General features: G+C 39.8%; 1 protein-coding gene across 1 annotated transcript in view; it reads left to right on the forward strand.

Annotated features, from left to right (window-relative positions):
• Positions 1–11868, forward strand: part of LOC310947416 (HHIP-like protein 2) — a gene marked incomplete at both ends in the record, with an annotated part of 16776 nt that extends 4908 nt beyond the window's left edge. The window contains 13 exons of the mRNA XM_083914205.1: positions 1201–1465; positions 2456–2735; positions 2830–2955; positions 3080–3223; positions 5091–5203; positions 5546–5686; positions 6057–6131; positions 6459–6585; positions 6790–6935; positions 7702–7783; positions 8750–8832; positions 9301–9750; positions 11099–11868. Of these exons, the coding sequence (XP_083770331.1) occupies positions 1201–1465; positions 2456–2735; positions 2830–2955; positions 3080–3223; positions 5091–5203; positions 5546–5686; positions 6057–6131; positions 6459–6585; positions 6790–6935; positions 7702–7783; positions 8750–8832; positions 9301–9750; positions 11099–11868 (2802 nt within the window). The remainder of the gene's footprint in view (positions 1–1200; positions 1466–2455; positions 2736–2829; positions 2956–3079; positions 3224–5090; positions 5204–5545; positions 5687–6056; positions 6132–6458; positions 6586–6789; positions 6936–7701; positions 7784–8749; positions 8833–9300; positions 9751–11098) is intronic.
• Positions 11869–12216: the final 348 nt, after the last annotated feature.

The following is a 12216-nucleotide window of genomic DNA, read 5'->3' on the forward strand; positions in this document are numbered from 1 at the left end:
AACACTGATGTGTAATTATATATTTACTATAGAGACAAATTAGTTCCTGTTCTTAAAGTAGCATTTAAGCCGTTAAGTACTATGCTGGAAAGTACCTTAAAGTTTTCCTGTCAGTCTAGTAATATGTTGAGGTTGACTGCAGCACTGAGATGCGGCAATACTAAGACTAAAATTTAGTAACCGTCTCTATTTAAGTGGATATCATTGAAGACCTTAACACGAGCATTCTCACTGCTGTGGTGTAGTCGAAAAACCTGACTGGAAGACATCAAAACAGTTGTTTATTGACAGCTTTTTCAATGATTTTTAATTCAAAACAGAAGGTTTGATATCAGCCTATAATTTTTCATTATATTAAGATCAGATAAAAATTAGATACTGCAGCAATCAATACTACTGCAGCAATCAAATGTATAAAATATTGCAATAAAAATATGTAATATCTAAAATGCAATTTAATCGCAGCCTCCTGCCAGAGGGAAGGGTTTTCAGAGTATACGGACTTAAAAAGCCAGTTACTTTTTACCAAAACAGTTTTTTGGAGAATGAACAATACATGACAGATACTGCAATTGGAAATCTTGGCTCAATTGACCATAGTCAGTTGGTCGTTTATATGCCAAACATTTTTTAAGTGATGATTTTGTGCTTTGGGCTCTGTTTCCTGGTGTTGATCGGTTAGGATGATCTGGCACTGAGTGAAAGCACCAGTCCACCACATGATGGTTTGGTTGTCGTGCCTCTGTGTGCCTGCAGCTCAGTATTCTGGGTGTGGAGTGTGGTTGGGACTTAATAACTGGCTGGACCTTCCTGGGATCCATTTATACCAGGCTGGACTCAGACAGCCTGGATATAACCCTGGTCTGACAGTCATATTGAGGCGGTGAGGAGCTGTGGTGGAATAAGTGCTCATATCCTTAAATGTTGTGATCCACACATGTCCTTAACTTTACCTCTAAGATAAACACACTGGCTTAAATAGAATAATAGAATAGAATAGAGTTACTTTAACGATCCCAGACTGGGAAATTATTTAAAGGAGGGTTAATAAAGTATAGACACTGATGAAGATGTAAATAGATGGAACTACGTATAAATATAATCTACACACACTGACATCCGCGTTTATGGCTTCCTAGTAACTTTAAACAGAAGATAATTTACACATTTTTAGTTGTTAAATCATCTTTTATTTTGCAGGAGTGTTCTCCATACGCTGCCCACCTATACGATGCTGAAGATGCTAACACACCAATGCGAATGCTGCCTGGATTGTGCGGTGATTACTGCTCCGACTACTGGCTGCAGTGTCGGTACACGCTCAGCCTCCTCTTGGATGACTTGGGGAGCCCGCAACAGTTTGCAAACCTGACTGCAACGATAGAAGAAGATCGTAGAAAGTTCTGCGACTTACTGGAGCTGAAGGACAAACAGTACTGCTATCCTAATGTATTGACAAATTCAGGTATGTTGTATACATGTGGGACTGATGTTTATGTTCAGCAACAGGCACATGCATGGACACTCGTCTAAACTTATTAGATCAGTTCTACTTAAAGCTATTCTTACCTTTCTGGATGTCGCACAGAACTTGAAATATAAACAACTCCACCTCCCTCCAAAGTCTTACCCTCTTCCCCCTGCCTGACATCTGACGCTCCCTCCTACCCCAACAAGTGCCGTGAGAAAGTGAGCAGTGCAAGTGAAACGGCTGGTTTGTTTTCAACATCAGTGACGTTAGCACTGATGCTAATCATCCTTGCACAAATAACACAGTATTACAGAACTATAGTAACTGATAACTGATAGCATCTGGATGCTGCGTTATCACATGTAATGCTAAGTTCTAGGATTAGGCAAACTAAAAGTACCTGTCCAGCAGAAACTCCGCGACAATCTTATCTCTTTTTAGCTCTGGATGAAACTTTATTAGCCTCTGCCATCGCTGGAAAGCCGATGACCTGCGTCTTGCCTCTTGACACATCAGTACTTTGCCATTGCTTGCTATCTCTCACAGACCACTCTAACGCTCTGTGTTACACACGAGAGACACGCGCCTTGCAAGCAGTGACAGTAGTAGGCAACTGGAAGGGACGCTGCGACTATGACAGGCAGGAAGTTCGATTAGTCAGACTTTTATCAGAAATATATGATGATTGAATATTGATGAGTTTCAACACCTGGTGGATTTCTTTTACATTTTAGGGTACCATATGCTTATTAGGAGCATTTTAAGATGACATAAAGGTGTAAAGATGCTAGAAAGATAAGAATTGCTTTAAAATTGCCGTAGACTGAAAATAAAAAGTTTAAATTCCTATTGTATACATCAAATTTCAGACACGCTTACACAACTCCTCAAACCTCTTTTTGTGTGCTTATAATGATCAATTAATCATAACTTTTTACTCCTGGCTTCTTTTCTCATCTTCTGTATTTTCTTTTCTATCCCCAGAGCTTAACGCTAACCTGGGTTTGGTACGTGAGGATCCTGAAGGATGTCTTGAGCTGTGCTTGCAGGAGGTTGCCAACGGGCTCCGAAACCCTGTGGCCATGATCCACGCAAATGACGGGACTCATCGGTTCTTTGTGGCGGAGCAACTGGGTTTTGTGTGGGTGTACCTGGCCAACGGCTCCAGGATCGACCGTCCTTTCCTCAACCTCACCCGTGCTGTCCTCACATCGCCGTGGAGTGGAGACGAGAGGGGATTCCTCTGCATAGCCCTACACCCAAGGTTCAGAGACATTTACAGTAATGATGATGGAATGGAAAAGGTCACTGTGCCTATGCGCAAAGTATGACTTCTTCTTCTTCTTGTGTGTGCATAGGATCACCACAGTCAGAAAAGCCTATGTGTACTACTCTGTGTCTGTCAAGAAGCAGGAGAGGATTCGTATCAGCGAGTTCACGCTGCTAACAGATGATGACAACCAACTAGATCACTCCTCTGAGAGGTGAGAAGCAAAGTCCAGAGTCAGTGGAATCAAAGAGACAGAGATTTTGTTTTTATTTTTGTTGATAGACGTTTAGCTGTAATGGAATATTTGTAAGTCCTGGTACTTGTATTTCTTGGTTTAGGACCATTCTTGAGGTGGTCCAGCCAGCATCCAATCACAATGGAGGACAGCTATTATTCGGACATGACGGGTACCTGTACATATTCATTGGTGATGGTGGCCGAGCTGGAGACCCATTTGGAAAGTTTGGCAACGCCCAGAACATGTTAGTATAATTTAACAAATGTAGGTGCTTGATCATATCAAATTCCTCAAGTCGCACACTGTTGTTGATGTTGTTGTTGCTGTACACAAGATATCTTTTCATGCTACAACAGAAACTGAAAATGAGCTGCACATCTTTGACATGAGCCAAGGAAAGAATCATCCTCCTTGCAAAGCTCCAGCCTTTTAATTAAAAAATTGTATACCCAAGTAAGTTAATAAGCACATCCTTTTGATTGCTATAAATCTTTAAACGATAAGGTGCTTATCATATAAAATGTTGCCAGACACCATGACGTTGTTGAGCTCTTGGCTACATAAACATATATTAAAAAATACCAAGGTCTGCTTAGAACCCACCAGTTGTGCCAAAAGTTATTTAGATTCCATTTAAGTCTAATAAAAGGTTAAGAGTATAGACTTCAACAAAATTCCCGTAAACTGAAGATCTTATTGGGCTAGAAACATATAATGCAAATTATCACTTCAGTGGTAAAATGAGTCATTTGTGTGCACAGATGTATCATTGATGCATGCCAGGCCCTGTAGAGCACTTCTTTAACTAGGATTGCAATAATGAACGTATTGTGCATTCTCTCTTTAAAAGTAGACATCTCAATTATGTCTACTTCTAAATGAGGAGTGCTGTACATTTTTGGAAGTGGCTGAATGGTTGAATGCAAGCACACCTCCACAGATCATGGCAAGACTACAGGACAGCATGTGTCTTTTATTTTGTTGGCAAACATTACTCTTCTCTCAGAACTACATGCCCTTTACATTATAATTAATTTGATTAATTTAATAGATAGGATAGTTGTATCTTAAGGCAATGTGTTTGTGTCTATATGTTTACATGTGCACATGTAGATGCTATTTTGTGTTTGCCCTTCATTAAGCTATGAGCTACAACTGTCATAGTTCATTTTCATTCAATCAGCAGTCAGTGGCTTAATTGTTAATTACAGCCAAAGGATAACAAGGATGGAAGTACCAATATCACTGCTCATTTTCAGTATAGACATTGTACTATAATATTTGAAACATTATTAAATTAATCTTGAGGCTTCATGCTAAAAATAAAAAAAATAGCATTTTTATCTTTTAAGCCCATAGAGAGGCAAAAGCCAAACTTGAATATTAATGGTGTTGTTTATTTCAACAGCCCAAAATCAGATCACAGCAGCAGCTGGGTGGGGAAATCCTCTGATGAAAACATTAATTTTGTCAGCAGCAGGTTCATGATACCGTTTATGAAACATTTAGTGAGGTTTATCTGAGATGCTGACAGCTTTTCCTCCAGACAGCGATAGTTTTGCCGTTTAACAGTTTCAGGGGGGTTTTGTTGACAAGCTATATTAGCTGGTCTGGGAATGAGGGACGATACAGCCTGCCAAATCTAATATTGACACTACACATTGCCGGCCGCCACGCACTGTGTGGGGAGGGAAGAGAGAGCGAGAAAGAGAGAGTGAGGGAGAGAGAGTGGAAAGAGTGTAAAAGAGGCATGAGAAGAGAGGAGAGAGGGGGGATTGAGGAAAACATGGAGAAAGGGATAGAAAATAACACATTCCAAGATTTATCTCCGATGGTTGGAAAGAGAGAAAAGGTGAAGGACAGTAACCAAAGACAGGGATGTTGGACTGAGAGGAAATAAAAACCAGGGAAGATGAGTTATTTTTGCAATGAGTATAAACAGAGGATGATGGGTTATTGTAAGGTCAAAGGTGAAACAACAGGGGAAAGAAATTAAACACAAGTTTCCTCATAGGAGCACTCAGTCCACTCCAAGTGCCATTGGGTCAGCTCAGTCTTGAAGCCTCTCTCAGTCCTTCTCACTCAGTCATCTACTCTCTGTGTTGGAAAAGGTCAACACACCTCGGAAAGGTGCTGCGCATCGATGTTGACAACAATGATGATGGCGCCCCATACAGCATTCCCTCAGACAACCCGTTTTTGCGGGAGAAGGAAGCACAACCTGGTAAATCCCTGGAAATGTTCTATATCTGTGGAATAATATAATTATATCTGGTCACTTTTATTAGATTGATTGGACCTTTTAAGATGAATGGCACAATTGTTAATATCAATGTAGACTTTGTTTTTCTAATGAAAAACACATTTAGTGTGAATTCAGTGTCATCTCTTTCTGAGGAAAATAAAAAAACTTAGTAAACACTGCCATTTTTAAACACAATAAAATAAACATGTGTTGAAAATCACCTTTCATACCAGACATGTAGTTTCTGTATGCAGTTTCACATAGTATGTGTACAATTTGTGTCAGCATGTAAATGTCTTTTTTTTCTTTCTTTCTATGCAGAGATTTATGCCTATGGAGTTCGCAACATGTGGCGTTGCTCCATTGATCGCGGTGACCCCATTACTGGCCGAGGCGGGGGCAGGATGTTTTGCGGTGACGTGGGTCAGAACAAATATGAAGAGGTGGATCTTATTGTTAAAGGTAAAATGATTTAGCAACATTTCACTTTGGAGAGAGATTTTATCTCTGAATTAATTATCACACTGGCAGCATTCATGATTTTTTTCACATCTCCATGAGACATGGTTAAGTCTTACATGAGATGCCTATCATTATCTAATCCTTCTTACGTCATATAAAACCGCTCTTTTATAGACCACACATTGAACAGTGAGACATGGCTTATTTGAACTAACGATTCAGATGAATGGGATGTGATTGCGTAGAACTGCAATAAACATCTAATTATAGCCCAACGATAGTTTCATTATGAAGCAATTTCCTTAGGAAGAATAGTATTATAGCTCTTTCCTTGAGAAGTTGCACTAACTCTGTCAACACATGTTTAAAGGAGGCAACTACGGCTGGAGGGCCAAAGAAGGCTTCAGCTGCTACGATCGCAAACTCTGCTACAACTCCTCTCTAGGTGAGGTCTCTTTCTGGGCTGCTGTCACTCTTTTTTTTCACTTTCACTTTGTACAATTGACTCCAAATAAAGAATAACTTTCTCTTATATATATATATATATATATATATATATATATATATATACATATATATATATATATATATATATATATATATATATATATATATATAGAGTTAAAGACTGTATAGTTAAAGGCTGTGAATGCCTCTTAACAGTCATTAGTTTGTGTCCTCCAGTAACTTTATCATTCTTCATCTTGCAACATGTCGCTTTATTATTGTCTTCTTGTTATGGTGATATACTGATGTGTTGTTTTATGTTTAGATGACATCTTGCCTATCTTTGCCTACCCGCACAAGTTGGGAAAATCTGTGACAGGGGGATACGTCTACAGAGGCTGTCAGATGCCAAACCTCAACGGACTCTACATCTTTGGGGATTTCATGAGTGGGTGAGTGTTTCTGTATTCAGTATTACAGTAAGTGTGGCTGGAGAAACAGAAATACTTCCAGTAAGGCGTGCAATGAGTTGCACTTATATTGAGATATTGTGCACAGGCTGATTCAAATTTATTGTAAAACGGCATGTATATGAAAACATTAATGGGGATGGATAGGTGTATATTTGTGCTTATGTACTGGTTGTTTCTGTTTAGGCGTCTGATGTCTCTGAAGGAGAATGTCACTTCAGGTGAATGGCAGTACAATGAGATCTGCATGGGAAGACACCAGACCTGCAGATTTCCCAAACTCATCAACAGTTACTATAAATACATCATCTCTTTTGCTGAGGATGAAGCGGGTAAGAACCTAATAAAATGCAAACAAACAGTCATTGAAATCTATACAAATATTGCGTAATTATAAGTCAACATCAATGAGGTCATTGAGGTTCAGACTTGTGGCATCATTGATAATGTTAAATCACTATATTAAGGACCAAGTAGAAGGTTGGATTTGACTTTAAATCTGGCCCGAATTAAAGGAGCTACAATCAGATCATGATATAATGGAGTAATTGAATCCTGAGCAGAGAATTAAGCAACTCCCTCTGTTTGTGTTGTAATTTGAGTTTTTTCGGTTGTTTGATTTGATATTGGACAGTCCAGTGCATGTGGCCGTGAAGAAATGTCGATATGTCACGTACAGGAGAGCCGTGTGAAGGCAATACCAGTCCACTTTTTTTTTAGTACTTGAAGTACAGCTCCTTCATAGAGACTTCAAAGAGAGTGTTGCACACATGCTCCTGGTCTCAGAGGAGATTTAAAATTGTAAGGTTCAAGCAAAGTCCAAATCCCTTTACTCTAAAGCCCCCCCCCCCCCCCCCCCATTTTTAACATAATAGACATTTTATAAGTTATGGTTCTTATCTCCTCTTTCTTCCCTTTCCATTTCCTCTGTTTTTTCCCTTTTTTCTCTTCTCTTCATCATCTTTTTCCATGCCTCCCGATATCTTCTCACCTCCCTCTCTTTCTTTCTTTCTTGCCGAGCCTTTCACTTTGTCTTTAACTTTCCACCTATCTCTGTGTGCCTCAATTTCTATCCCCTTGCTCTGTCCATCTATGTAGGTGAGCTGTATTTCTTAGCCACGGGTTCCCCGAGGCCCTCGGCCAGAGCGGGAGTTATCTATAGGATAGTGGACCCTTCCAGGTAGCTAAACATTACATTACACAAATACAAGTGTGAGTATAATGGAGTTTCTGGTATTTTTAAGAGGCTCGCTGTGATTGTGTAAACATACCTTGAAAGGAAATTAACTATTAGTTGAGACAACAATTTGATGGTTGTTAGTAATAGCACAGCATACTCTGTCAAGTTATTGTGAGAATGGCTGAGCATTTTATCCAAAATATGCTTGTTATGTTGTTGTTAAAGTCGCAGTCGGCAACATTTGTTTGATTATGGACACTATGCGCCGATAGAACAACGTAAGTCATCCGGTTTCAGAAAAAAAACGTGCCTCCACTTGCACCTAGCTTGCTTGTCGTTTGTTTTACAAAAATCCACCACGCTCGTATCATCCTGTCCGCTCAGTGCAGTTCACAGTTCGTGCACACGTCACAGATCCCCCCCTAGCCCCTCGCGTATGTTACAATATCACAGGCACTCGCCTCAAGCAAGGCATATGCTAAATGACACTAGAAGTTGCTATCTATGAGTAAGTTAGTGTGTCTGTGTAGCATGTACCCCATGATGTTTATCGGTGGTAGTTCGAAATTTGAATTAACTAGATCTGCCAGACTTGCCGACTGCAACTGTAATTTAATGTTAGTTTCTTACATAAGCACATGGCATAAACAAGCCTCTTAGATAAGACCCCCTGTGCTGAGCAGGACATTTTAAATTTTAAGTTAACAATGCTTTCTAAATTATCTTTGGCACTTCTGTGCTGATTTATCTTATTGTTTATTGACTACGATATACATGGATACAAAGGTATAAGTGTTAAGCTAATATCAGCTGACACATTGGCCCCGCCAATTTACCAGTCAAGCTCTAGTAATGGCAGAATAGTCGATCTCTAGAATACACTAAAATTACTTAAAAAGCTACAGAACTTAAAAAGCACCTTAAAGGTTGCATGTGTGTCTTATTTTTTCTCTCCTGACCATACAGGCGAGCGGCACCGGGAAAATGCAGCATGAAGCCTTCACCTGTTAAGATAAAGGGAAAACTGATTCACTTCTACCCCAAAGAAGGTAAAACAATCTTAAAGACCCTGAACACCCACACAGGTGTTTTCAGTTAACCTGGTTGATTAGACCTCTTCTCAGGTGTGTATACTGTATATCTTATGTCTTGTGTTCGCTTTGTTTCACCTGTTAAGGCAGGACAAAGTACACCTTTATCATTCTTATTGGTAGATGGACATTTATGACCTCATAATTTCTCATCAAATTCTCATCAAAGCCCTGCCCACCTTCAACCCAAGCAGAGGTCAGCAGAGGTTAGACAGAATAACTGAAAACACCTGTCTTTGGTTTCTGTGTGTTTATGCACTCTACCAAAACCTCATCAGAGATGTATATGTTGAATGCTAATAAAATAATAATGTTAAATATTCTCATTATCTTGTCAATGTGCAACTTGCAATTACATAATATGGACAATGTATAAAAGTCTGAATTGCTGTTTTGATGTTGTACGAATGTCTTTCTTGTTTGCAGAGTTCGTAATCAACAAGAAACCAACCACGACACCTGTACCCACAACAACCACGAGAAAAACTACAACCACAAGAAAAACACCACCAAAAAGAAAAACACCTATCATAATAATAAAACCACCAATGCCAACCAGAAAAACACCTATCGTAATAACAAAACCACCAATGCCAACAAGAAAAACTATAAGAAAAACACCACAACCACCAACAGCAGCAGCAACAACAACAACAACAACAACAACAACAACAACAACAACAACAACAACAAACTTACAGACTACATTACAGACAACAAAAACAACAATGAGAAAAACACCATCACCACCAACAACACCAAGAAAAACAACAACAACAAGAAAAACAACCCCAGCAACAACAATAAAACCAACAACTGTACCAACAACCATCCAGATGACCATGGCAACAACCCTCGCCTCAACCACACCCACTGGTAGGACTACTGGTGCACCTGTTTACCCACCGAGCTCCACTGATTACTCAACCATTAGGTCCAGTATTTACACAACCCCTAGGTCAACTGTTAGGGCTAACATTAAACCCACCAGTAGAGAAGTGCGCATCTTGGTGCGGGGAGGAGCCACCAATGTCAAACCAGGCAGTTTCTTCCTTTGCGCTCTATTTTTGCTTTACATTTCAACATGCTAAGAGATAAATTAATTAAATTATGTGCAGTTAAACCATCCTTCAACGACTAATATAACTTGCATTTTTGAACAAATTAAACCACTTTTTTATATAGAAAACTGTAAATCACAGTTGCACAGACTTGTCGAAGGGGTCTCAGTTGTTAGCTACTAATCTAATCAACATCTACTAGTCTAATTACTCAGCTTTAGAAATATTTATTTACATCTGGTCTCTATATCAGTTTTAAATATTGCAGGGTAGAAATGCACTTAAAGGCACCAAGAAATATTTGCTATGTAAAGATACAGTGGAGTAATGGTGTCCTGAGCAGAGATTGAAGTCTCCCTTTGTTTGTTGTAATCTGATCTGCTCTATTGTTTGTTTTGATAGACATTGTGATTGAAATTTCTGATGATTTTTATTACCTATATTTGTATTTACCACTTCTGAGACTCCATAAATCAATATGCACCCAACAGATGATTCTCTGAGGCAGTTTACTTTTTTTTACTTATGCTTTATAGCAGTCTTTGCACTGGACATGTAGGGAAACATTTAAAGCAGATAAAATGTGCTAAATGTCCTAAAAGGGAATAACAGATTAGTAGTCTTCTACTCATTAAATGCTGATAAAATAGCTGTCAAGTTATTAGAAACTTAATATAAAGTACTGTAGTGTTTCAATGTCAAAACTTTTGAGGATGAGCCTTTTGCACAAGCCCATGTCAAACTCAGGTACGGGGGAATTAGCTAAAGTGGCATTCATTCCTAACTTTAATTCCTGCAATCATGTTATTCTTTGGCTGGTACAAGAGTCTAAGGCAGCAGGATAAATGGTACTTATTTATGTGTTGGGTATTTGCACTATTTTAATTTAAAAAGGCGACTTTGGCATTATTTTTTTGAATAAACGATTCTGCATCAGCTTCAGTTTGGACATTCATCTTTGCGTGTCTGTGTTTATGTCTTTTACCCCTCCTTCAGGGGGTTAACATTGTTTTAAATGGCCTATATATATACAGTATGAGAGTGGTAATGATCTTTTTGTCTAACTAGACAAGAAAGCGAATAAGCACATTTCATGTGCCAAACTATTGTCAAACTATATACCGTTTATTCAAATAAAGAGGGTGATTCTCTCTCTCCATCAGGTTATCGCACAACCGTCATGACTGCAGCCTTCTCTAGGATTGCTCAAGCCCCAATCATCACCACACCTTCAACCCGGAAACAAGGGAGACCCCTTCATTACACCCCTTTTACCACCTCCCAACCTTTAGCATCCCAACCTCCTCCTCCTCCTCCTCCTCCATCCACTACATCCCTGAAACGACCCCAGTTGACTGTGACCTCTGCACGATACCCAGAGCGTCCTGCAGTGTTGATCACACCGCAATCGCCGTATTGGAGCCAGAAACCCCCGGCCTCAGGCAACAAGCCACAGAGACCACCAATCAACACAACACTGCCTAAATCACAGGAAGAACGGCTAAGGCTTGGCGAGAAATTTGAAAGCACCAGGGAGGGAAACCAAGTTCATGAGAGGCCTCGAGGAAGAGTTCGCGGTTACAGGAGAGGAGGAGGAAGAAGACTGCGGGTCGGCACGGTGCGGCTGGTAAGCGCAGATGGTTTATCAGGTCGAGGTAGAGTGGAGATCTTTATCCGTGGTGAGTGGGGGACAGTGTGCGATGACCTTTTCACCAGCAAAGCCGGTACTGTCGTGTGTCGACAGCTCGGCTTCACAACGGCATTGGCAGTGATGAAGAGGGCAGCTCTGGGGGAGGCGGACCGCAGCGTCAAGATCCTGTTGGATGATGTGGAGTGTGAGGGCGGGGAGAGATCGCTGCTGGAGTGCAAGAGATCAAGGGTGGGGAAACACAACTGCTCACATAGGGAAGATGTAGGGTTGATCTGTGGTTAGCACGGAGTGGTAAAAAGTAAAAGAAAAGTATAAGAAGGAAAGGGAAAGTCATTGGAGTGATGTATGGATGTAGGATATTAGAGGGTATAAAAGGATATTAAAGACTGCTCATTTTTTAATGTTAATATTGGCAACGTCAGTTTGCTAAAACTTCTATGAATTGTATTTTTTCATTGCATTTTTCTAATTTTACATATTAATGTTTCATTTGTCTTTTCCCTTCCACTGCCAAATGCATAAAAAAATGCCCGTAAAAAAAAAATGCCTTGGGTCGTCAGCAATACACCAATAGTGTTGTTTGACTGTGCCACACTGTAAGCTGAGTGCAACTACCAAATGATTTGATGT

This window comes from Echiichthys vipera (genome assembly GCF_963691815.1).
Source record: "Echiichthys vipera genome assembly, chromosome: 5".
Classification (NCBI taxonomy): Eukaryota; Metazoa; Chordata; class Actinopteri; order Perciformes; family Trachinidae; genus Echiichthys; species Echiichthys vipera.